Here is a 23,869-nt window from a genome sequence, read left to right as displayed (position 1 = left end):
TATTTATAGCTAAGTAATTTTATTAACTATTAATAAAGTCTTAGACTAGAGGACTTATTCTAATTAACGAAGCTATTAGTTATTTCTATCCCTAGAGACGTTAGAATTAGATAACTAAAAGACCTAATACTAATATTCTTTATATATCTTTAATTATCTTTATTAGGTATACTTTTAAAGCTAGGCTTTTAACTATCTAGTAGTATCTCTGATAGTATATATAATAGCTTTATAATGTGGTAGAAGCTTTGGCAGGGTATAGATACGCGACATGTTAATTTAGTGTAGATTACTATGGGAGCGCCGAGTCTAGCGTCTAACTACTACTAGCTACACCACCAGCCTTAATCTGATCGACTGAATTTAGTCTTGAGGAGCGGTGTACTAATAATGTAACCCCTTGTAATATGCGGACTATTTCGACTTCGACTAGAGCTCGTGCTATAGCTGCTAATCTGTCGTTTAGTTGGTACGCGGGGGGGTATCTGGTGGACTGGCGGTTTTGGTGGTGAGTCTGGTGGTAGGGGAATCTGCGCCGGCGGCGAGTCTGCAGAGTGTGGTGGTGAACTCATAATAGCTTTTATATCATATTAGCGGAGATCACATGTTCAAGTGTGCTAAGAATGCGTACCTAATTAACGTGTTCGTTGCTGTCTTTAAAAGGAGGTTAAAGTTGTTAGGTTCTGTTGATGTCTTCACAGCAGATCAATCCTCTTTATATATCTCGCTCAAAGTAGTCACATGGTCTTGTGCCTTGTGTGTACCTAAGAAAGCAGGGTAGTGGCCTTCAAAACCGTGAATCAGGGCTGAAAAGTACGGATAGCTGCGTGGTGAGTGTTTAGGCAGAAATGTTGCTCACATTGCAGAGGCAGGTGATACGAAAATATATGACAGTGTTAGGTCTATAGATAGCGGTTTACAGTCGCTATCAAGCCTTCTGTAGATGTGTTTAGTGAGGTAAGGCGAGGACATAAGGCGAAGACGCGAGGAGACGCAAGGCTAGAAGTGGAGTGAAAAGTGAGGCGGAAGAATGCTAACGTGTAAGACACACGGGCGGGAAGTCAAATGTCGGCGAGTAGCAGCGGCGGCAAGGCGGGCCGCTCCGGTCGCGAGTAAGGTGGCAAGGTGATTGGCTAACTCGAGGAGGGGGGAGCGCGTTTGTGGACACAGGTTGCATAACCTATCGATATAACTAATAATAACCTGATGCTAATTTATAGATAGAATTCAAGGGTTCTAGCAGCAGCTGAAATGTGTTAGGCATAGAATTATCTGGTAGCCCTGACACGTATCGCTGGCCTTGATATATCGACCGACTGACACATTTCGTAATAGATAGAGGTCAGTAGCCAGCAACTGCCGAAGAGCATGAGGGGGGCACCGTGGCCAGCAGCCAGTAGGCAGCGGGCAGTAGTCTATCCTGTCTTCTACCAACAATCCCATCAATAATCCCATCAACAAGTCCGTTGGTAAGCCTATCAACCAACCAACCAGTCAAGACTTTTTACTGTGTTATGCGTACCTCGAAAATTCTTCAATAAACAACTCAACTCAAGCATTAGGCAACTAGCCTTGATTCTATCTCATCAAATATTCGAGTTAAAGAATGCAACCTGCACAGTGATATCATCTCGTACACGCCGGGAAAAGGGAGGGCTGAAGGCTAGCCGGCCTGCTATCAAGTCAAAATGGTTTCCGCCAAGGCAGTTACGCGTGAGGTGCACGGCGGCGTTGTCATCTTGATTTGTCGTTCTACCCTTGACAAATTTCCAGTTCACTCCCTTCCAAAATTGACCAAAATCGAATGGTTCGTAAATTGCCTCGCGTTTGCTGTTGCTGTCCCCTGGCACCCGTGAATCCACCCACTGGCCCACCAGATCGACAGCCTGCTGACTGGAGAGCATATCCCACAGGCCGTCTGTCGCCATGATCAAGAACGTTTGTCTGCTGGAATCGATCTCAGTGGTTGTCACAACAGGCTCGGCGGTTAGATATGGAGGAGTTCGAAAGTCGTCCGTCGGGGTTAAGGGCGGTATACCGTAAAATTTCCGCACCGCGTCGAGCTGAAAGTCCAAAGGCAACTTCCACCGACCATCGCCAAAAGCTCGAGAGACCATCATCCCTAAAACGCGGCCATTTTTGACAATGTTTTCTTCGCCCGGGTGCTCCTTGTTGAGCCTGGCAATTTCTTCCTTGTTGCTACCGGTTTGATCCACCGACAACGGTATCGCTTCCCACTTGCCGTTTGCCCCCTTTCGTCCCAAAACTGCTCTGGAATCTCCAGTGCATGCCACATGCAAATTGCTTGTGACAGGATCATATAATGATAGCAGAGCACATGAACCGGCATAAACTGGAGCCAGTTTCTTAATCTTGTCTTGCAGCGGTTCCTTGCTCTGAGCCGTGGCCAGAGCTGTGTTGATGATAGAATCGTCGAGATTAACAAACGCCGCGGTAATAGCGCGCCGGATAGCTTCGTCAGGTACGGATCCTCCGCGCAATGCTGACTTGACCTGGCCTAAGCTATGTCGTACATGGGGTAGGAGTTGCTTCTCTAGTAAGTCTGCAGTTTGCCAACCTGCATGTCCGTCGAAAACAGCCCAGGCCATCCACTGGTTGCTATCATTCCATGGCGAAGGGAATTTGCCATGGATGAAACGATCCTCACACAGGGGGTTGGAGCCAAGTTGAGTGCCATCGTATCTGTTGACCCCGGGAACGCTTTTGACGCGAAAAGAATATGCACCTTGCGATATCATACGAGTTACCTGATCTCTAGAAGGGCCCGGCTCACTGGAGAGATGCTGGGTGGGCGGGCTCTCTAGACTTGGTGCATCCTCGCGGGTAGTTATCAACCACCAAAGGCATGGCGTGGCGACGACACCGGCAATTGCAGTGTATCTCAAACCCTTGTTGATACCCGGAGCCAAAGGTGAGAGGTTCTTCGAGGCGAACTTCCTGAGCTGCCTCTGCAAAGTTACGCTGCTGTACGTGCGAGTTAGGACCACGCGCCGAGGAAACATAGTGCCCGAGTGTGGCTGAGGGAAAAAAGCCCAGTAGAAGGCTTGCAATGTCTTTCTTATTCCCTAGTTTGATACCGAGGACGAGAAATTGAGTGGCCGCTGTATTTGACTAATGTTGACATGTAGCCTGAAGGATGAAAAGGAGTGAATAAAACATATTATCTTGTAGCCAGTCGGGCTACCTGGCACGTGGTACACATTTTCCGCAGAACGGTGGGCGCGGATGTACAGCCTGTAGGTGCTCTATACAGGGAAGCTCTGCTAGATTGACAGTTTAGGTGTGCAATTAAACTACGCGCTAAAATCCTGTTTTTCTTTAAAAGAATAAGCATTATAACACAGTCATAAAACAAACAACAGTTAATAAATTGGTGGTAGAGCTTTCCTGGCCCACTCATAGGCGCGCATCTTCCACGGCTGACCCTACGTCACGGCACCTGGGCCCACCTTGCTCAACGACAATCCGGCAGCTCTAGTCTTTCGCATCAACAGCTTCCTCGTCTGCTTATCGTCGCAACCACCAGCGACAAAGGGAAATGGCTGCCTGCGCCGTGCTGCAGCCGCCTCCTTAACCCCCTGGTGCTTTTCTCTGGCGTCACGTCTTGCGGACACCATGTCCCTAAACATCTGGCCACCCATCTCCCCTGAAGAGCTCAAGGTTCAAATAGCAGAAACCTTGGTACGTTTTTACCTTGATATTTATCTATTTTTGCACCTGCCACTTCATTCCTCTCTTCCACCATGCTAATTAGACTGCAGAAGAATGAACTCGAATGGATAACGACCGAAAGCCTCGAGGTCTGCCGCGACCTCAAGCACGGCCTCGAAGACTGCTATGCGCTGCTCGCGCCCATTGACCCGGGTAGCACGCTCGTCATGAGCACACCGCGCAACGAAAAGGTCAAGGGGACGATTACCCGCGTGGGAACCCGCATCGTCAAGGGCGTAAGTCTGCAAGCCCCCACCCCCGCGCGGAGACCCCCCTCTTCCAATCGACAGCACCAGTTTGCTAAACTCCTGCCCAGACCTTGAACCTCCAGCTTCGAACCACGTCGACCACGTCCCTCACCATCGCCCCCCACCAACCCATTTACATTCCCGCCCTCGAGTCGCTCTACACGCACCTCACCCAGGCCGTAACCCTCCTCGACGTGACGCTGAGCCAAGAGCGGTCGCCCGACGCCGCGACGCTCGCCTCCTCCCTCACCCTCCTCGCCGAGTCGCTCGACCAGGCCACCGCGCTGCTCAAGGGCCGACCCCTCACCGAAACCGACCCGACGTGGCAGACGAGCTCTTGCCCCGCGCAGCACTTTACCGCGGCGACGACGACGAGCAGCACCGGCGGAGGCACCAGCACCGTCGGCGGTGTCGGCGCATTCGCAGCCAGCTTCTCCACTGGCGGCAGCAGCGTCAACAACCCCATCAGCTTCCACATTGGCATACAGGAGAGCTGTGTCGTGCTCTGGCTGCGCGTGCTGGAGCCCGTGAGCGCCCCGGTGCACTTTGGCGTCAAGCTCGGCCTCGCGATTGGCACGGTGCGTCGCTTAGAGCACGACGAAATGGACACCGTATTCAAATACAATCCATCCGGCGACGACTCAACACTCGGCCATAAAAAGGGCAACAGCGGTGGGGGAAGTGGCCCTGTCCTGTCTGGAAAACGCAGTGAGAATGCCAAAACAGGCCCCGAAGAAGTCCATGTTCGTGAAAAGGTCCGTGTTGTCAGTGCTGACCCGTCATTAATATCCTTATTCTCAAAACTTGGCTTCCTCGGCCATGTTTTGGGACAGACACGCCGCAACCTAGCTGCGGTACTCGAGAGCTTCCCACAAAACTAGCACAAAGGCCATGAACATATAATACCAAATAGATCACGCAATCTTCACATTGATCGATCAAATAGGGCCTCTATAATGTGCATATGCTATTGAATGCCATGCCGCTAACGAACGACGTACCAAATTGCTGTTATACATGTTCCCCCAAAAAAAACCAATACGAGAATAAACTGGCCAAACGCACAGAGCCCGTCTAAGCCCAGGTGTGGCTCTCCGATTGGAAGTAGTAGACTTGATTCTTTGACAAAGGAAAGTAAATGCCCTGGCGGCTAAGAGGTTGCTTCATCTATATGTGTGTAGATAGAAGAGTCAAACTGCTGTGGGTGCAATCAGGCCACGGGAGACCACGGCATGGGAATCAAAATGCGAGACTGCATGTTCTGGATCAGCGGCACAGTCTTGTGCACAGTGTCGCTCCAGCCCTCAACGGACCAGCTCTTCTCTCGGCGGGCGCGGCGCTCCTCCAAGTTGGCAAACTGCCAGAGGTGATGGACAGTGTTGAGATCACCAATCTGAACAAACCAGGCACCGACACCCTCCATGACCTCACGGCGAGCCTTGAGGCCGCGTCTCCAGTGAGTCTCCCACTCAAGCAGGTTGCCGGGATGCAGCGTGTAGGATCGAAGCTCAAAGACACCACCAAGTTGTCTGGGAGGAGTTGTCGGCCAAAAGGAGAATTCTTGCATGAGGTCAATCTTCTTGGAGTCGATGAGCTTGTGAAGCTTTCTGTTGTTCTCTGCGAATTCGGGGTGGTTGCAAATGGAGTGGCGAGACTGATGGTAACCCTCATACTTCTGATACTCCCAAATGTGAACTATACCACTCGTTAGCTACTGCTGCTTCACAATGTCCTGAATCAGCGTACTGAATGTGTCACAGTCTCCAATCTCCGTCCTCCAGCTCCCTACGAGATGAACCTTATTCTCGGGTCTGTTGGCAATGGTAGGATACCAGTTGCCGACAAGATCGACGTACTCGTCAACCTTGTCGGGCTTGACACGGTGGAAAACTATCGAGTGGACGTATTTTCCACGAGCTAGAACCTGACTGAAGCTAGCCTCGAGCTGCGCCTCCATCTCGCGACCCTCCTTCGTGCCGTAGATGAGGTTGGACAGCGGTCCCGTCTTCTTGTCGGACGTGGGCTTGGTAGCGGCGGCGAAGGCTCCTGCAGAGGTCTCAGGTGAGCTGTCTGCGGACGAGGCAGACTCTTGGGGATGTTTATGGGCATCAAACGCACGAGCTCCTTGTTCTTTCTGTGCCTGGGCCAAATTCTCTCGGAACCTCTTCTGCTTCTCATTGAATGCCTCGACGGAGGACTTGGCCGGGTCAATGTCGCCCATGCTGGGAGTCTTGGACCTCATCACAGTCGTTGTGCTCATGGCCCGGGCGCCGGAGCGCGCCGCAGCAGCTGCTGCCAGAGCTGGGCGAGAGAGCCGACTGGGAAGCATGATTGATGGCGTTTTGACAAAAGGTGTGAAACCCAGAGAGTGTCACAACACTGCAAACGGGCTGACGGACTCGAAGGCGTTCGATAGGGCGGCTTAGTCTAGCACGTCCTAATAAATCGAAGCAAAACGAGACGAGACAGACAGTAGCGGAGAAGAGAGGCAGAGCGAGGGAGCGAGAGAGGCAGCACACAGAGAAGCTAGGAAGGAGCCGTGGTTTGACAGCTAGGGTCGATGGAGGGTTGTTCCTGCCGGTGATTGGGTGTGGTAGAAGAGGAGGTTGCAGTCGATAAATGATGGCTGTCACCCCGCACTTTGTATTGCAGAAGTAGCGTCAGGACGTGTCGCGCAGTATGCGAAGGGATGGTGTGTTAGATGGTGCGGTAATGGCTGCCTTCTTATTGCTTGGGAGGTGCAGGAGCTTGCTGTGAGCAAGGTACGCTGGTATTACTACTGCCATGACTACTAGTCTGATGCCTCCGCATTCTGGGTGGAGCTTGTTTGCCCCTCTGGCTGAGCTGTCTGGCTAGCCAGTAGCCACTCACGTACGCCGTTAGATACCCACTTGGAACATGGCTGGGTTGCGGCTTTGACCACGGCCTCACGTGAGCTGACGCTGACTTCTCGGTCTGCCTGTTCTTCGGCCGGAGAAACACGTACCGCCGACTTCCGAAGTTCCCCCCTGCCTCAGGCCCCGACCTCTGATTCGACGAACGCCAGGCCTGTAGGAGCTTTGCTAAAGGTAGACGAAAAAGGCTCGTTTTAATTCAACGTCCAAACAACCACTCAACCCTCCCCGTCCGCCACATATACCATCGCAACCGTCATCATGTCTTGGCTCGGCGTCACTCCTCTCAAGAAGTTCCCGGCTCCTTTCCGTACGTCAATTCCGTTCCGTCAATCGCGCCGTCCACCGCTACCTGACCCCCGAACGATGCCGAGTGTTCTTTGCTAACGACCATTAATTCACAGTGAAGCCCTACTGGCCCTTCTTCGTTGCCGGTACGTAGTGCGCAAATGCAAACTCGAAGTCGACGACAGTTCCTATCGCGACTCGGCGAATCAATTGCGAAAAAGAGACATTCAATGCGGCTCGGGAATTCGTCCGCAATCGAGGCTGAACATGCTAACTCGACCTGCAGGTGCGGTCATTGCCTACGGCGCCAACTCTGCCCAGAACTCCATGATGGCCTGTACGTCATACTCAAACGCAACCTTTGCTCGACCTGGGAACGAATTGCTGACTGGATTCTAGCCGACCAGTGGAAGAACGACCCTCGTAACCCCAACGCCAAGACTGCTGGCGGCCATTAAAAATATCATAAACGGAGAGGAGGAAGCAAACGGTAACGAGAGGACGACCACATCGACCGGATGCAGCGTATGCAGCCACAACCAACCCGTCGGATTGTACCATAGACTCGCATATCGGGCATAATAGACCCTTTGTAATCGACCATCAACGACCACGTGTGACCTCCCTTTTTCTTTACTCTTCTGCAAGAAGCTTTTAGGAGAACATGAAGAACTCGCTGCACGAAACTGTTGTCTCATTCCTTAGGACGCGTGTCTTCTATAGCCTAGCATGGCATTCTTGGAGTGATATAATTGGCCTCTCCTGACTACTTCTAGCGGGGGACATATTGCCGAAGCACGCATCTATATATATAGTATTCATAGCTGATTTTTACTCGATTCTGGCATGAGACTATGCCCCTACTTTCTGGAGAGGTTTTGTCGTGACCTAGAGACTAAAGCTGATACGGCGTATGACGCTCGCCGGAACCCACTCGGACATAACCTAGAGGGCTATATACGCTATCTACTGACGACATCTCACTCAAACAACTCACATTCCGCCTCTCCAACCCTCGCGCATTCATACCATCTTTTCGCATTCGTACGTTCTTTTCACCGATTTGCTATCCCAGTTCATGAACAGTACTTTTCGCTCCCTGCCTTTATTGCAATTTCGTGTTGCGCTTCTCAGAAACTCACATCAGCCAACGACCGTCACCATCCGCACCATGTCTGCAAGCACCAACGGCGCCGCGAGGGCGCCTACAAAGCCGAGCGCGCCTGAAAAGAAACCAGTCAAGATTCTCATGATTCACGGTCCGCCCCCTCAACCCCCGTCCCTCCCCGTGTCCAGCAACTCGTTCGCCTGACCCATCCCACCACCACCCAGGCTTCACGCAAAACGGCCCTCTGTTCCGGGCCAAGACGCGCGCGCTAGAAAAGACGCTCACCAAGCTCCTCGCGCCCGTCTCCCTCACGCCGCAGCTGCTGTACCCTACGGGCCCGATTCGGCTCAAGGCGAGCGACATGCCCTTTTACGAGCCGCCCTCCGATGCGGCCGAGCAGGAGCCCGAGACGTGGGCGTGGTGGCGGCGCAACGACGCTACGGGCCAGTACACCGGCATCGACCGTGGGATGACGACGCTGGCGGACGCCATTCGCGAGGCCGGCGGCGTCGACGGCGTCGTGGGATTTAGTCAGGGCGGCTGCGCGGCGGGCGTCGTCGCGGCAGCACTCGAGAGCGAGCGCCGGCCGTTGCCCGACCCGGCGGCGGGCGGCGTCGACGAGGACACCGCGGCGTGGGTCGCGGCGCTGCGCGCGGCCAACGGTGGGCGACCGCTCAAGTTTTGCGTCGTCTACTCGGGGTTCCGCGCCGCCGATCCGGACGTGGGCTGGCTGTTTGAGCCCAAAGTTGCGACGCCGACGCTGCACATCCTCGGCAGCCTTGACACCTCCGTGGACGAGGCCAGAAGCCAGACGCTGATTCAGGTCTGCGAGGACCCGCTGGTCGTCACTCATCCAGGCGGTCATCATGTGCCCGTTGCTAGAGAATGGATCATGCCCTTGGCTGGCTTCATCAAGCAGCACGTATACGACAAAGAAGTCAAGGCAGAGCTGTAGTGCCACCTATAAAGCACAAAAACAATGACATAGACGGATATAGACCACTTTAGACCATCAATGATCTCTGTCTCAACAGCATTACACGTTCAGATTGCTTAATATCTTCCGCTTGCCGTTCTTCCTCTATATTTCGGCTATCTGTACAATTACACCGTATAGACCTTCCCCCTTCCTCTTCAAAGTACTCTATTTTGCGCTTGTGGGTTGGATGCGCGCCATCATTTCCTCCTTGGTGATAAGGTGGTCAATTCTCTCCAGCAAGCCGAGCAGGCTCTTCATATTATGGCTCCATTCGTTCAACACATCGTCTGCATCCCTAGGCTTAGAGAAGCTGACAATCCGCGCTGGACGATCGATTCTTGCGTATACCGTCTTCAAAGTGACCAGCTCGCTGATGTACTTTTCCGTCTCATCTTCTGTGAGATCGAGGAGCGTAGTAAGGCGACCCATCTGGATACGGGTGTAGTACTTGGCCACTACGCGAACATTGTGCTCAATGACGCGTTTGCGAAGATCTTGCCAGCGCTGATGCGCCTTTTCGTCTGAAGAGCCGGCTTTGGCGTCAAAAACATCGGTGCTGCACAGGTGCGGGCCAAACTTCTTTGCAACCTCGGGCCAGCGCATCAACTCGTGAATGGTAAAAAGTTGTAGAAGCTCAGCATCCAAAGACACTTGGGAGTTGCGCGAGTCTTTGTGAATACGATGCAGAAGGTCGTGTTGCTCATTATCATATGGGGCCAGAATAACAAAGTAGATGATTCGTTGCAAGACCTGTTGCATATCAGCGGCGGCATTGAGAGTAAGCATCAAATTGTAGACTTACAGGGTGAAGCTTGGACGAATCCTCCTCAACAGCTTCCGTATCAAGAACCTGTCTGTAGTGTTTGCAGACCTCTAGGTATTTGTCCTCATGCTTGGCCAACATGATTTGCTGCTCATAGTAACGGAGCTTGAGATCGGTGGTGTCATCCTCCTTCTCCTCGGGAACCTCCTCGCCGCGAGCCTTCTTCTTCTCACGCTCCTTGGCCTCCTTCTCGAGCTGCTCGTCAGTCTTCTTGGGTTTACGCGAGAGGTACTTTGTGCTGATCTTGCGGCCAAGGATACCGGCTTGGGTCCAGTCGCCGCTCTCGATGCAGAGCGCGACCTGAGCAAGAATGAATTCCGTCTTTTCCCTACGATCCATGGAGCCAAAGGTCTCGACCTGCAACTCGCACAAGACCTCGGTGGCTGCCTTGAGATCGCCCTGCTCCTTCTTGATATCGGAAAGGATCCTGGTGACGCGAGCGCGTTCGACTTCGACAAAGATCTTGCCCTCGGTGACAGTTCTTAGGGTCTCGATAACGGAGAGCTTCGTGGTCAGGTCGGGGGTATCGTCGAGAAAGCCGACAACGGTTTGCACCATCTTGGTGATGGCCTGCTTGAGTTGGCTGTGCTTCTTGGAAAGCACGAGCGTCTGCTCGTTCAGCAAGCTCCAGTCGCCCGCATTCTTGCATAATGTCACGATGGCAATTAGAACTCGTGATGTTGAGGCCAAATCGGAAGCCTGTTTTTCTCATTAGCGGTTAAGCTCAGCGTCGCCACCTCATCCATTCGTACCTGGCGTGTTTGTTTCTCGAGGGCGGCGAGCTTCTCGATGGCACCTTGGAGGTTGCTCTGTCATTGAGATCAGCACATGGGTATAATACAGTTTCGATGTTATCTTAGCGACTAACGGCAGCGAGCTTCTCGGCTTGTGGAAGCTGCTCATCGACCTCTTTGGAGAAGTCCTTCTCCGGCTTCAAGGTTCCCTCGGACATGTTTGCGGCGCTGGGGTGCAAGCGCGGAGTGTCGCGTGGTGATATCGAAGCTGTTATCTAGAAAAAGATAAACTGGAGATGTGATTGTCGCAGATTGGCCAAGTGATGCTGTTGCTGAGTGAGCGGGCCAGGATTTGTAACTGTTTGAAGCTCGATGATGCTCTTGGTTCACTGCTGCATCTTGGGAGCCCACCACGCAATAGGCGCCTGCCTGTCAGCCTGGCGCACCCACCGCAGACAGAGAGCTGCTGCGGGACCAACTATTAATCCGGTGGAAGCATCTGGCCAGAGAGTCACGTGCGCTAATGGTTCGAAAATACCATGTTTAGGCAATTGGAAGCAGGAAAGGTTCCGGGCCAATAATTTTTAACATGTCAATGAATGATTCCGACATATCAATCCGGATTTTCGATTCGCGGATTGAGCACTGGTGGTTGGTGTCGGAGATTGCATTTGCTCGTAGGTTTCGGCCGCAGCTGGCACAACATTCTGCCTAATGTTGGTCTCACTGGACCATTCGAGAGCCTTCTCAACCACTCACATCTGATGAGAGCGGCATAAATCGCTTTAAATTCTTCAGTGGGAGGCTATTTACTTTGATCCAGTTTGTCTAATATTTTCAACTTTTTGTAAACCGTCTATATATTTATGCAGCGGGCTCGGCCGCAGTTGACACGTCGCCAGCCACCTTCGTCCTTGTGGCACCACCCTCAGCTGGCTGACCATCGGCGGCGGGCTTGGGGCGGCCGGGGAAGCGGGTTCCCTTGTCCTTAACCTTCTTCACCTTCTTCTCGGGTGGAGGGTAGGCCTTGAGAGTAATGTCTTTCCACTCCTGCGAATTTTCGAAAGCGTTGCGAATGGGCGCGGTTAGATCGACAAGGGCCTGGGCAACGGCAGGCTTGAGAGCTTGGGGAGTAAGCTGCAATCGACGCATGTTAGCGGCTATTCCGCCTGACGGGTAAGGTCAGATGAAGGACAAACCTTGTCATTCTTGAAATCCTCGTGCATCTGTTCGATGCTGGTGTAGACGAGAGGAGTGTCGTCGCGGCGAGGGACGGTAAACTCCTTCTTGCCTCTGAGGGCGGCAGCAGGAAGCAGCACAAACTCGGTGAAGGCGAGAACACCGTTACCTTCTACAACCGTGGGGGCGCACTCGGCCTTGCTAATCTTCTTTCGAATGGCATCCTCGGTGTCGAGCAGGTCAATCTTGCTGTCTAAAAGTGGTGTTAGCTAGCCATTTCAGGGTGCGTTGAGTTTCTGTATCAACATACTGGGGTCGCTGGAGCTCATCTTGGCACCCTGGAGACCAGGGACCAGCGGGTTCATTAAGTGAGCACGCTCTCTGTATCCAAGCTTGGGCAGCCACTCCTTGGCGGCGATGAACAACTTCCTTTGGTCCATGCCTACAAAAATTAGCACGGGTCCATCGCAGTACTCGGAAGTAAATTCGTTGATGCCATACCTCCAAACTGTGCATCGACGTCTAGGTACTGCTCGTCGAGAATCTGCAACACGGGGTAGAGAAGACCACTCAGTGGGGGGTTGGCCGACTGCTTGACCGTCTCCGACCCCGCGCGGCGGGCATCGTGCTCCGACACGACCGAGGCCATGCGGTACACGTCCATCACGTAGTCGGATGTCTTTTGGTAGGAGCTACCGAGTACAAACTTGAGCTTGTCGGTGGGGATGCCCACGGCCTCAAGAATGGCCGTGATCATGAAGCGGTAGTACTGTGCGCGCTGCTCCACCATTTCGATCGGCGCCTTGAGGTTGTCAAGGAAGGCGTGGATATCGGCGAGGAGGATCGTCATCTCGCAGCCAGCGGCAAGGAGCTGAGCAATCTTGATGGCCGGTACAAAGTATCCGCAGTGAGGCGGCGCGGTGGTGGCCGTGCCTACAGACCATGCCCGTCAGCGCTTCCGGAAAAAAAGGGTCAATGAACAGGGAATTGAACAAATCACTACTTCGTACCCCAGTAGATCTTTGGGTTGCGGCCTTCATCGAGAATTTTTTCGATAATCTCTTGGTTCAGCACCTCGGCCAGGTTCTCTTTGATCAGCGCTAGGCGTTCGTCCTTTGTTTGTGTGGTGGTCGCCATGATTTCGGCAGTCGAATTGTGCAGCTCCTTATAGATGGCAGAGGGAAAAAATTTCGTAGCGAGAAAGATGCAGTCTTTCGCTGGGGGGGTGTTCAGTTTCGTCACTTACCGCGACTCGTTCGCCTGAGTTTGTGAGTCAGTAACCCTTGGAGGGGCACTCTTCGGAGGGGTCGAATGTGGCGGGGCCGAACAGTAGAGTCCCCACGTCAAGCCGCCACCTACCTATCTTGAATAAGTGCATCAGATAGATCTGCTGCTGATGAAGGCGGGCATCCTCGTATCGCTGCTTTTGGTCTTTTTAAACCATGACGACTATTTCTTCGACTAGTGCCCAATTACTAATTGATTTATACGTCAAACAGCACGAAGTATTGCTATCCAATAAGCTGGCGTGACTAGAGTCGGTCACTATAACCCAAGAATATTACATATATCCAAAGTCCAGATACAATTCGCTTCCTATATACTATTCTACAACGTTGAAATATATTACCGCACACTCGGGGACCCATAGCTCTTTCAGCTGAAATCACATCTCTTCACCAAGCCCACTGTCCCATATAGATTAGGGTGACAAATAGGAGTCGGGCCCCTCCGATTCCCAGCCGTGCCAAAATTTACAGTCAAAGAGACAAAAAAAAACTTTTGTCAGGCCCCGGAGTGCCTTGTTGCGCGATCAACGCTTCTATGGCAAGATTAAAAACGACATTGAGGAAGAAAGTAAGTAGTAAGAACAGGTCAAAGCCCACAGAAACTATGGTCTTGTTCGCACAAATCGTACAGCGGAGTCGGCGAGGGCTTTCTTATGTGCCGCCCTTCGCTCTGCCATTTGAGAGCTCTCTGACACGACCGTGTCTTCAGAGTCTGCGGTAGAGAAAGTCGTGGTGGTAAAGGGCCAGCTATCCTGCTTTGTTAATGCATCGTCTGTTGGCTCGAGCTCCTCCACTGTCATGGTGGAATCGACGGAGCCGTGCCGATTGGCATGTCTTGTTGACATGATAAAGGCTTCCTCGGCTTCATTTTCTGACGCCGAAGCGGCGCGTCGTCTGGCGGCTCGTGCCATCTCTTCTTTTTGACGCTTCGCCTTTCGGCGTTTTCTGTATAGCAGGCATGTGGTCACGCACACAAAGTACAGAAACAGGAGCAAGCATACCGGCACAAGAAACGGTGCGGCCCAAGCAAAACTGCGAACTTTCTGGCGTTATCAGTTAGTAATGGTAGCAGCCTTGAGCAGTGTATGATGGAGTATGAATACCGGTTGCTTTGCAGTCCAAGACGGCGAAATAGCGAAGCTTGCGTTGGGTCCACGATCACTTGCCAGCCAAAATGAGAACAGATCATCTCCTAAACTCTCGGGTTTCCAAATGCAGTATGTCGGTTGAAGGCAGTCTGTGACATGGTATCAGTCTCTAGCTTAGCAGAGGAGAATGTGTCTCGAAAAACTAAACATTGTGGGTAGGGGGGGATGTCACTTCGCCCATTGCACAAGCAAGATAGGACCTGCGAGCAAAGATAGAGGTCTATCAAGGGGGCGACACTCCGTGATGTCGAGCTGGAAAAGAAGTATCACACTCACTCGTGATGTTTTGAGCCACCTCATACACGACTACACCTTCGCTCGGGTAGGTAACCTTGAACAGGCTCAATGCGCCCTTTTTGGCATCGATTGTCTGGTTCCAACGCAAAGTAAAGTCTTTTCCATTGGCAATTGTATTGTTCCAAACATCATTCGTGAAGTGCAAGCCATGTTCTTGCGCGTCAAAATCAGCTATTGGCCAAGGAAGGCCAGCCATCGAGTGGAAGCCGCTCCCAGGCGGGGAGGGAACCTGTTGGCTTGGCACTGATACTCTTGCCGAAGATAGCAGATGCTGTCCACAGGCTTTCGATAATCTTTTCGACCCGCAAATAAAAGTAGGGAAGCAGGACCGGCACCATTAAGTAGTAATTAGCACACGATGTTGGGGTCCACGCTAGAATGCCTCGATGGCTGCAAGGTCTCACCCGGCAAGGGAGATGACCGAGTGCGGGCTGTTGCCACCGAATCACTTGGGGTAACGAGGCTACGGCTTCAGAGACAGCGCCACCGTATTAGAGTCCGCGTGGCCAAGAATCGTAACACGGGAACTTGGAGCTCTGCGTGCGGGCAGCCTGTTTGTGATCTTCACGATGGCCTCGTCGGCTCGTAGTGCGATGGCCTTCTCTGGGCAGCGTGCCACGGCGTGGGTTAGCATTCCCACGCTTGACCTCCGTCGTCCAATGGTACCCAGCCCTTGGGAAATACTCTTGGATCCGGATATGCTTGCGTGTGATGCAAGCAGCTGATATGAGAGATACGACGGCTAGCGGCTGAGGATGATGAGCCAGTTTACCTGTCAAGAAGACGAATTGAGCACTCAATAAGGTTCTGGCTGTTGCTAGACGTTGGTCGCCGTCCAAGAGCTGAATCATACTGCCTCTTTGTCATACAAGTATCATTGAAGCAGGCGGTCACATCTTTATCCTCGCCCATGTACGCACCTCCACGTTGGGAATGTGCAGCGGCGAAGGCCTTTGAGCTGTCTCCCAGGCTGGCCAAGCCCAAGTGGAGATGATGAGCGTCGAGCTGCCGACCATCGGCATCACAAACGGAATAGAGTGTCTTGAAGGTGTTGTGTCAACAAGCCGTTATGCAATCATTGCATTCCAGCTTTTGTAAAGGTCGCGCCCTCGTGAGACAGGCAGGAGAGAACTGGTTACCTTTCGGCTGCACCGGGAACAAATGCTGGTCATGTATTGCTCGTCAAAATGATGAATGCAGCTACATCAAGAAGTGACTCTGCCCTTATGAATGCAGACAATCGCTTTAGAGGCTGTAATTATATGTCATTGTATGTTGGCCACAAGGGTGTTGGTTATCTAAAGGTGCGAATACAGTAGATACACTGTACGAGCACACTGTACCGCAAGAGCGACGCGCGTGGAGAAGTCGCGAGTCTATGCAGCTCCAACCTGCAGAGCGCCAAAATCCAACACAAACAACTTCACCAGAGAAACTACTTGGCGATCCAAATCGGCGGACCATCGTATAGCACTCCAAAGAGGGATTCGTTTTCTCGTCATCATTCGGCAAACGAATTCAGCTTGCCAACCCGGAAATTGGAAGACAGCACAAGGTCCCCGCATTCTCGATAAACGCCATCTTGTCTGCACCGTTAGCTCCATCCCACAACAATCCTGAGAAACTACAGGCTTTCGGTTTCACCATCCCACAAGGAGACGAAAGACGAATAAAGGTCTCACCTTGCTGCATACCAAGGCGCCTCACCCCAATTTAAAATAAAGAAACAAATCTACTCCCGCCACTGCTGCATTTGGTGGGCCGCCAGCTTTTGTGCTCTGTTCACGATGGCCTCGTCCGCGTCGTACGCCGACTGCGTCTCATCGCTACGAACGTCTCTCAAATTCCTTGAATCTGCTGTTGAGACGCTCGACGAGGGTGTCTCTGACTTTCCGCGCCTCATCAAAGTCCTAAAGTCAGTCCGGGTATGTATATACAGGATGTTGTTTTCACGATGGCTTCTCGAGTCTCCGTGTCAGGTGTCTCTGGCCACTCTCCCACACATTTCACGAGGGTTGGGATTTGCTTGCCCCTCCCTCCCCGTGATTCCAGGCCTTGTCCCCTTCATGTCGCGCCCCCACCGTTCTTTCACCTGTCAAGTTGCCACGGATCTTGAGCATTGCTGACGCATTGAAACATAGCATTACGAGCTTGTTCCTCAGCCGAAGCTAGCAGCTGCAGAGGCATCTTTGCGAGATGAGATTGGCCCCTATATTGCCTATTTGCTCTCCCGTGCAGATGCGCAGACGGAGCGGCAAGAGCGTCGCATAGAATCGCTCAAGGCCCGATCTGATCTACAGCAAGGCCGTATCACAAAGTCTGACGCCAGCTCTGCGGCAGCGGCGCGACAAAGGAAGAGTCGTCTTTTGAGCTCCGAGGGCAAGCTGCGCGCGCGAGCTATTCGACAGCGCAAGGAAGCGCTTCGGTACGGCGTGGAACGTCTTGAGCTGGAAGTGCTACAGAAAGAGAGGGAGTTAAGGAGGCGACTGGAGGGCTAAACGATCAGAGCACAAGATGTTTTATCCATTATCACCACGACCCTCACAGTCCTGTTGGAGTTGCGTCTCCACCAGCGCGCTTCAGTGATGCCTTGCAATCTGGTTGACGGCATTCGCTGACGCGGGTAAATACTTGATCGGAAGTTGGACATGCAACGTGTGCCGGCCGTGCGAGACGCAGCCGTAGCGCGATGCTTTGTCGCAATGCGCTTGTAAGTGCTCTGACGACGTACCACTACAGCGCCGACAGACAATGAGTCTGTCGACGAGACCATGATGGCATCTCGCGTCATGACTCAGCTGGATTTTTGTGGCGGCAAGAGAGTGGGCTCAAGGAAGGCTTGGGCCGCGTTTCAGGAGCGTTCGTCGACGGTGCAGATCACCGATGGGGTTGGTCGGGTGCCACAACTCAAACCGCGGGATGGGAGATGTGGCACTGTACATGCTATGCTTAGCCTATGCGTAATACACGGGCTGCAGATCTGAATGTTTGGTTGTGAGAATTTGTGCATTGGTCCGTTGGCCCCTGCGGTCCGATGCTGCATGCTTATTTGTAGACATCATTGATTGCAAGATGGCACAAAGACCATCGACCTGATTAGACATGCTCAACAGAAGCAAATTTGGCCAAGAAGATGGTGTGCTCATGCAAATATGGGAGTTTTCTTTAGTTTTGAAAATGTGTGCATGTAGTATATAAAATGATAACGATCAAAGAGGGACGCATCAGCAACGGGGACAAAAAGTGTTCCATGTTCTAACAAAGTTAACTGGACCAAAACCAAAGGTAATAAAATGTACTCCATCCAATACATGTCCCAAAAACCCAATATGCGCAGCGGAATAGACAAAAAAGAAAGCGGAAGAACAGAGCCGAGGTCAAGTGTAAAGGAAAGATGATAAAGGGGCGTGTGTATTTGTCTGTAAAGAATGTTGGTTCCGAGGTCGTGAAATCTTTCCTCTTGTCCTCCAAGACGTCAGAGGTTGGTGATGATAAATAAAGTTGGCAAGACGGCTGCGCGAATGAGAAAATGGCCTGGATATCAAACAAGTAGGCTTCTTTTCAATTCATTAGCGAGTCGCCAGGGAATCGAAAATTGAAAACAGCGGCAATTCAAAAACGAGCGATGTAGCGTGCAGCTACAAATCTGCTCATAATAAAATGAGATAGTTGCTGGGTGCGATGCCAGTCTCGCCGCTTTCTTTGCGTGCTTGCCACCAGCGACCGCTGACGTCGGAGACTTCGAGAATTTCGTGCTTGGAAAAGGAGATTTCGTTGGCGTCATCGGGGTTGGCCTCGTAGCTGTAGATGGCCTTGGCCTTGTAGGGATACTCTGTGGGCGGGACGACCTCGATGTCGTGGGCGGGCTTGCTGACCTGGGGTGTCGGGCCGGGCTGCTGAAGGGCCTGCTGGGGGCTGCTTGTGCCAAAGTTGGAGGCTCGGGCGCCGGTCATGGTGTTTCCGAGAGGCGTGGAGTTCTCAAAGCCGCTGAGCTGGGCCGAGGTGTACATCTGAGGCGGCTGGACCGAGTTGGACGTCTCGGGGCGGCCGGATGCGCCGTAGCCTGTCATGGGCTGCCGAGGCATGGGGCTGGTGGACTCTTTGGACAGGGCAAAAGAGTCGAGGAAGGCGCGGGGGGTGGAGGATGGCGCAGAGCCAAAGTAGAAGATCCAGACAATGTTGAGCATGGAGAGCAGGATGAAGCCGGCTCCGGCGGCCTGACGGGCGCCAATGTTGGAGTAGACGAGGTTGTTGACGCTGGAGCTGGAGAGAACGAGGCCGGCGGCAAGGTAGCTGCTGAGGGCAACGTGGTAGGTCTGGATGGCGTCGGAGGCGACGACGACAAAAACGCCAATGTTGAGGAAGAGGGCATATACGACGGCCCACCAGGAGAATTTAGGAAAGCTTTGTCCGCCTTGAATCTGGGCGACAACGCACGCTACGAAGCAGATGAACCAGGCGAGCTAGGAAACGTATTAGTGAAGGGGTTGGGAGGACAAAGTCGGCGTATATCGAGGGAGTGGGCGCGTACCATGCCGACAGAGAGAGTCGCGAGGGCAAAGGGGTCACCGATGATGTTGCCCATCTTGAGGCCGCGGCGGCCATAGTGTCGCGAATGCTCCATTTTCTTGATTGACGGGGAGTATTGCGAGGCGTAATTCTGCATAGAGACTTATTATTGCCGAAGAGGCGACTGCGAGGGCGCGGCGAGTCGGGAAAAAAAGTGCTCCAAGTCGGATGAGGTGTGTGCGTGGCCGGTTATCGTCGTCGCGGTGATGTTGTTGAGAGCTGAGCAACGGCAGAGACTTTGCTGGTTATCCTGCGCTCCAATCACGTTCGCGACGCGGTAATAATGACGACTGACGATCTACGTAGTCGACAGAACGGGGCGTAGATGGTAGTGTCGCGAAAAGCAAGATTGGGGGTCAACAGGAAAATTAAGTCGTTGCGTGCTGTCAGGTCTCGGCGCAGCCGTTTCAGGATAGGGAACAGAGTCTGGGGGACGTGACAAGGAAGCGTGAGAGCCGAGAGAAAGGGGGGGGGACGAAGAAGAGAAGATAAAAGAGTGACGGTAGCAGTCGTTAGACGGCAGAAAAAAAAAAGAAGAAGAAAAAGGAAAAGAGCCCGAATCAGGACAAATGCGAAGAAAAAAGAAGGGTCAAGCCGCGATGGTTTGGTGTTGTTGAACAAGAAAGATTTGCAAGAGGAATGGGGGGAGGCAGTGAGCAATCTTGGGGTTGCGCGAGGCTTTGCGAGGCTTGGTGTGGGCGCAGCAGTGGGTTACTGGTAGGTACCTAGGTAGGTAGGTTAGGTAGTGTGGCGTGGTTGCAGGTACGGGCGGCAGAGATTAGGTACAGGCTATGCAGTAAAAGTGTGGTTTGTCTGTGTTGGAAAGCAGAGACGAGGCGACCAGAAAGAAAGAACAGATACAAAGTGGCCAAAGACAGAGACGCGAACAATCTTTGCTCGAACTCTCCTGTTGCCGTTCCCTTTTTTTGTCTTAGTTTGGCGAGTTCCTGTAACTCGAATACTACCGGAGCGCCGGCAACCTGGCAAGGCCGAAAAGGAAGCCAGGGGTCGTGCGTATTTCTCTCGCGCCAGGGAAAAAAAAAAAAAGCCAAGGCTCACTCACACAGTGTCCGTCAGCACTCTTGCACCCAAGGAAACTGGCAACGAGAGCCGTTGCGAAACCTTGTGTGGCGTGTCTATATCGCAACGTGATGGAGGCGTCCAAGTGGAGAAGAACTGTGGGCTTGCCAATCCAGGAACAGAAGTGGGATGAGCGAGTCTTTGATATGTTCTCTTTTGCTTTTGTGTTCAATGCTTGCAGCGTCCCTCCCGTTTTCTCACCTGAACCGAATCTGTCAAGACTGGTTGATTGGCGCCTTGGCCGTCAGAAGATGCAGCCAGCGTAGCACGGCGCCCAGTGTCGATAGGTCCCGGTGTGGCAAGATTTTAGCGTCGTGGCCAAAAAAAAACCAGGGCGGGGCTGAAGGTTGGCGGCGGGAAGAACAAGAGGAAGGGGCCCCTGAGCTGAAGCAAAGACAAAGGACACTGAGAAAGGTTTGATAGACTTGTCCACGCGTCTATGTCGAATCGTTTCCTATATCGCGATTCGTGTCTCGGTTCTATCGATTTCTTTAATGTCTTGTTTTGTCGTGCAGATCGAATCGATTGCGGGTGCGGATTGACAGGAATAGGGGGGGGTTTTGGCGGAGGATAAAGAGAGGCTTGAAGCGGTGGGGATTTGGGCGCAGGTACTCCGTATAGCGTCAGGCCTTTCGTACCTGGAGTTGGTGGTGGGGGGGAGAGGGGGGTGTGCGCAAATGCTAAAAGCCGAGTGCTTAAAAGCTGCAGGAGGAAGTGGTCTGTTGAAAAAGATGCCGCGTGTCCTGATTCAAGTACTGTGTATTTAGAATTTCAGATGCAGAAGCATGATGACTCGCGAAAGAAAGGAGAAAAATAAGTCGGCATAATATAAACAAGGTAAAGAGGAAAAGGCAGAAAAAACTAGTTTAAACTCTTTTTCTCTTGTCTTCTTCCTCGGCGATTCTTCAGCGTGTCGATGCCCGCCTCTCGCTGTCTCGGTGCTCTGCGTTGAGGAATGGGGTTTGCACTACCACGTTGCAGGCCCCTTGCAGCTGTAGCTCACTGCCGAAGGTACGCTAAAAGACGCTGCGGCCACAAAACCTGTCGACTTTCATGTCATTCATGTTAAAGCGTGGCCTCTTGCTGGAATGTCGTTTTTCTCAAGGCACGCGATGCCAGCCACTCATTCTAGTTATGCGAATGCATTGATAACTAGTCATGTGTCAAAGAGGGTTATGAAAAATTTTCAGGATTTTTTCCGCGTTTAGATTTTTTCTTGTCGTCTTTCGAATTACAGAGAAAGACATGTTGGTAGTCAATACCTGCTCTTGTGCCCACCACTGACCTCTGCATGACGCATGTTAAAATCATCACCATAGCACACATGCACCAATACAAGAGCAAAAGAGAGGTCAGTAGCATCGTTCACCAGTATGTATCCCTTCATATGTCCAGTATGCATATGTTCAGTATGCACCTCTACATATATTAATTTTTTTTTTTTTTCTGATTTTCACTCATCGCCAACTCGCAGCTCATCTCAACCACATGCATAATTGCCCTTGGCCCCATAATCAACCAACTCTTCGCCCACCTCAGCCGTTTCACAATTCACAACGTCTCCTGCATTGAGCCTCGCCCATTCGTCCAGCCATTTATTGTTTAATTATTTAATCAACATATCCATGCAGCTTTCCCACAGCGTTCTTTTCTTTTCTCTTCTTTCCAGCGACATTATAACAGCGACGAAAAAAAACTGCCTTGTTCCGTTTGTTGTTCCCGCCCCTCACCACCCCCTCCCAAAAAGAACCTCACCCCCAGTTCCCCGGATGATTACCGCCCGACCTGCATACCTCAGGTGTTTCACCACGACCAAACCAAACACTCGCACCTTTTTAAATCCTCTTTCCTTTTCAGCCAGTCAGTTGCTTCTGAAAACGGCTCGGCCGGTAGCACCACATTCATTGGATGCAATGAAATCTTTTCGGTCAAATCTGCTTGCCCGTGCTGTGCCCACCTTGCTTTCCATCCCCATAACTCGCCGACCAGAGAAATTGTAGCCAATTTTTTCGCGCTTCTCATCCCTCCTCGTCGTGCCGCGACGCCATCTGTTACAGCTGCAAGATACCGCTCTACCCCCCGGTTTGAGGGGAGGGTGGCAAGAGAAGCGCCGTGGTAACTCGTTGCCTCTGACTGCCGCCCACCCTCTCCAGTGAACTGATCCGCTGCGGACTGCTGTCTAGAATGGTCTGTAGGAAAAAAAGTACGTGACCAGCACAGACTGATCTGTCGTTAGCGTCCCCCAGCACACTGGCTCTTGGATACTTGCCGTCTCTGTGCACTTGTCTGTCAGCATCCTCGACGTCTGTGCGGGCCATAGACCGTCCGAAACTCGACGACCTAACTACGTACATACCACTACAATGCCGCATTCCTCTCCCTTTCTTATCTTTCGGCTGAATGCTAAACTCCGGCGTCAGACGGACATGGGCTGTTTATATCTGGGTCTAGTTTCCTCACTGAGCAAAGCGTCGTTGCAGTCGTCTCCAAGTTGATCCTAACCAGGCGTGACGAGGTGATCGGATACAGCCTCGACTGCATTAGAGGCTTCCGCTTGACTGGTAATCGAGATCGTAAGGCGTAAGAGGCGTCCATCACTTACAGCGGAACCACCTGTCAGGATCTTTCCGTGCCTCATCAATCAGAAACCGGCCTACGGCCATGCCGGTACGCCCTAAGCAGGCAAGCTCTCGTCGCAGGATGTCACATAATCCACCAGACCGCATTCTACCAGTGAACAAGCAAGATGAAAAGAAAAACCCGTCGCAGCACATTTTTTCAATTTTCGGTGCCACAGCTCCGTCATCCATTGTGCCGGTCACCGAATGTCCGCTATTCCCGCGTGTGCCATGCTTTCTGAGACGCACAGAGGCGGACATGACCATTGACATGCTGTTTCGCATCCTGCTGGCAACATGAAAGAGGCAACCAAAAAAAAAGTCAAAATCATACCATGACATGCGAAAAAAAGCAGACCTCTATCAAAAGAAAATTCATCATCTACGTAAATGCAACGAGCCAGAGGCCCTGCCCAGCAGCTTGGCGCCATGCAGAATCCGGCTCGTTTGAAGGGTATCATTATATTCAGGAGCGCATCACCAACCTCTCAGATGCACCATCTTTCGTAGCTTTTTCTCGTCCGTTACTTCCGCCATCCTTGCAATTTCTGTTCCGCTGATGCGGCGGCATGCCATGCAGTAAGACTGAGCCGCACAACAGCGACGACTCTGCCGCGCTATCAGTCTCGAGGACTGCCCTGTACCAAAGCAGATGCATCTTCATCCAGTCTCCTTGGACAAGGCCGCACGCGCAGTCCCTGGCCCGGTCTGTGGCCGCTCGTCTGTCTTGGCCCTCCTTCACCCCCCCACCCCCCTCTCCCGCCTCAAATCTGCTTTTCCATCTCCCTTGCCCGCTCCATCTGCCTCACCCGCCGCTCGACCCTGCCCACGCGCGCCTCCGCACTCGCCGTTGCAGCCGACGCCGGCAGCAGCCCGCCCTCGT

The 23,869-nt window shown here is 52.4% G+C and overlaps 10 protein-coding genes across 10 annotated transcripts; 4 read left to right on the top strand and 6 right to left on the bottom strand.

The window, feature by feature from the left end:
* Positions 1 to 1,586: 1,586 nt before the first annotated feature.
* BBA_08896 (pyruvate dehydrogenase) lies at positions 1,587 to 3,023 on the bottom strand (the record flags this gene model as incomplete). The annotated part of the gene is made up of 1 exon (XM_008603993.1): positions 1,587 to 3,023. One exon carries the CDS (start codon positions 3,021 to 3,023, stop codon positions 1,587 to 1,589), a length of 1,437 nt encoding a protein of 478 aa, XP_008602215.1.
* A 613-nt stretch (positions 3,024 to 3,636) lies between these two features.
* Positions 3,637 to 4,861, top strand: BBA_08895 (37S ribosomal protein Rsm22; the record flags this gene model as incomplete). Its single annotated transcript, XM_008603992.1, has 3 exons — positions 3,637 to 3,702; positions 3,783 to 3,968; positions 4,049 to 4,861. 3 exons carry the CDS (start codon positions 3,637 to 3,639, stop codon positions 4,859 to 4,861), a joined length of 1,065 nt encoding a protein of 354 aa, XP_008602214.1.
* Positions 4,862 to 5,190: 329 nt separating this feature from the next.
* BBA_08894 (NIPSNAP family protein) lies at positions 5,191 to 6,309 on the bottom strand (the record flags this gene model as incomplete). The annotated part of the gene is made up of 2 exons (XM_008603991.1): positions 5,191 to 5,675; positions 5,727 to 6,309. 2 exons carry the CDS (start codon positions 6,307 to 6,309, stop codon positions 5,191 to 5,193), a joined length of 1,068 nt encoding a protein of 355 aa, XP_008602213.1.
* Positions 6,310 to 7,135: 826 nt separating this feature from the next.
* BBA_08893 (ATP synthase subunit J) lies at positions 7,136 to 7,620 on the top strand (the record flags this gene model as incomplete). Its single annotated transcript, XM_008603990.1, has 4 exons — positions 7,136 to 7,184; positions 7,279 to 7,308; positions 7,449 to 7,499; positions 7,562 to 7,620. The coding sequence occupies 4 exons, from the start codon at positions 7,136 to 7,138 to the stop codon at positions 7,618 to 7,620; spliced, it is 189 nt and encodes a 62-aa protein (XP_008602212.1).
* Positions 7,621 to 8,333: 713 nt separating this feature from the next.
* Positions 8,334 to 9,225, top strand: BBA_08892 (serine hydrolase; the record flags this gene model as incomplete). Its single annotated transcript, XM_008603989.1, has 2 exons — positions 8,334 to 8,421; positions 8,495 to 9,225. 2 exons carry the CDS (start codon positions 8,334 to 8,336, stop codon positions 9,223 to 9,225), a joined length of 819 nt encoding a protein of 272 aa, XP_008602211.1.
* A 189-nt stretch (positions 9,226 to 9,414) lies between these two features.
* On the bottom strand, positions 9,415 to 11,024 carry BBA_08891 (26S proteasome regulatory subunit RPN5; the record flags this gene model as incomplete). The annotated part of the gene is made up of 4 exons (XM_008603988.1): positions 9,415 to 9,999; positions 10,052 to 10,771; positions 10,825 to 10,881; positions 10,941 to 11,024. The coding sequence occupies 4 exons, from the start codon at positions 11,022 to 11,024 to the stop codon at positions 9,415 to 9,417; spliced, it is 1,446 nt and encodes a 481-aa protein (XP_008602210.1).
* Positions 11,025 to 11,670: 646 nt separating this feature from the next.
* On the bottom strand, positions 11,671 to 13,122 carry BBA_08890 (tRNA synthetase class I; the record flags this gene model as incomplete). The annotated part of the gene is made up of 5 exons (XM_008603987.1): positions 11,671 to 11,943; positions 12,006 to 12,238; positions 12,296 to 12,427; positions 12,487 to 12,918; positions 12,996 to 13,122. The coding sequence occupies 5 exons, from the start codon at positions 13,120 to 13,122 to the stop codon at positions 11,671 to 11,673; spliced, it is 1,197 nt and encodes a 398-aa protein (XP_008602209.1).
* A 754-nt stretch (positions 13,123 to 13,876) lies between these two features.
* BBA_08889 (uncharacterized protein) lies at positions 13,877 to 14,185 on the bottom strand (the record flags this gene model as incomplete). Its single annotated transcript, XM_008603986.1, has 1 exon — positions 13,877 to 14,185. The coding sequence occupies one exon, from the start codon at positions 14,183 to 14,185 to the stop codon at positions 13,877 to 13,879; it is 309 nt and encodes a 102-aa protein (XP_008602208.1).
* A 2,321-nt stretch (positions 14,186 to 16,506) lies between these two features.
* Positions 16,507 to 17,217, top strand: BBA_08888 (mitotic spindle biogenesis protein Spc19, putative; the record flags this gene model as incomplete). Its single annotated transcript, XM_008603985.1, has 2 exons — positions 16,507 to 16,644; positions 16,861 to 17,217. 2 exons carry the CDS (start codon positions 16,507 to 16,509, stop codon positions 17,215 to 17,217), a joined length of 495 nt encoding a protein of 164 aa, XP_008602207.1.
* Positions 17,218 to 18,369: 1,152 nt separating this feature from the next.
* Positions 18,370 to 19,343, bottom strand: BBA_08887 (osmosensor protein MOS1; the record flags this gene model as incomplete). The annotated part of the gene is made up of 2 exons (XM_008603984.1): positions 18,370 to 19,182; positions 19,251 to 19,343. The coding sequence occupies 2 exons, from the start codon at positions 19,341 to 19,343 to the stop codon at positions 18,370 to 18,372; spliced, it is 906 nt and encodes a 301-aa protein (XP_008602206.1).
* Positions 19,344 to 23,869: the final 4,526 nt, after the last annotated feature.

The sequence above is a fragment of the Beauveria bassiana genome, assembly GCF_000280675.1.
Source record: "Beauveria bassiana ARSEF 2860 unplaced genomic scaffold BBA_S00041, whole genome shotgun sequence".
NCBI classification, from domain to species: Eukaryota; Fungi; Ascomycota; class Sordariomycetes; order Hypocreales; family Cordycipitaceae; genus Beauveria; species Beauveria bassiana.
Note: the sequence above shows the minus strand (reverse complement) of the source record. Positions and strands in the feature narration are given on the sequence as shown.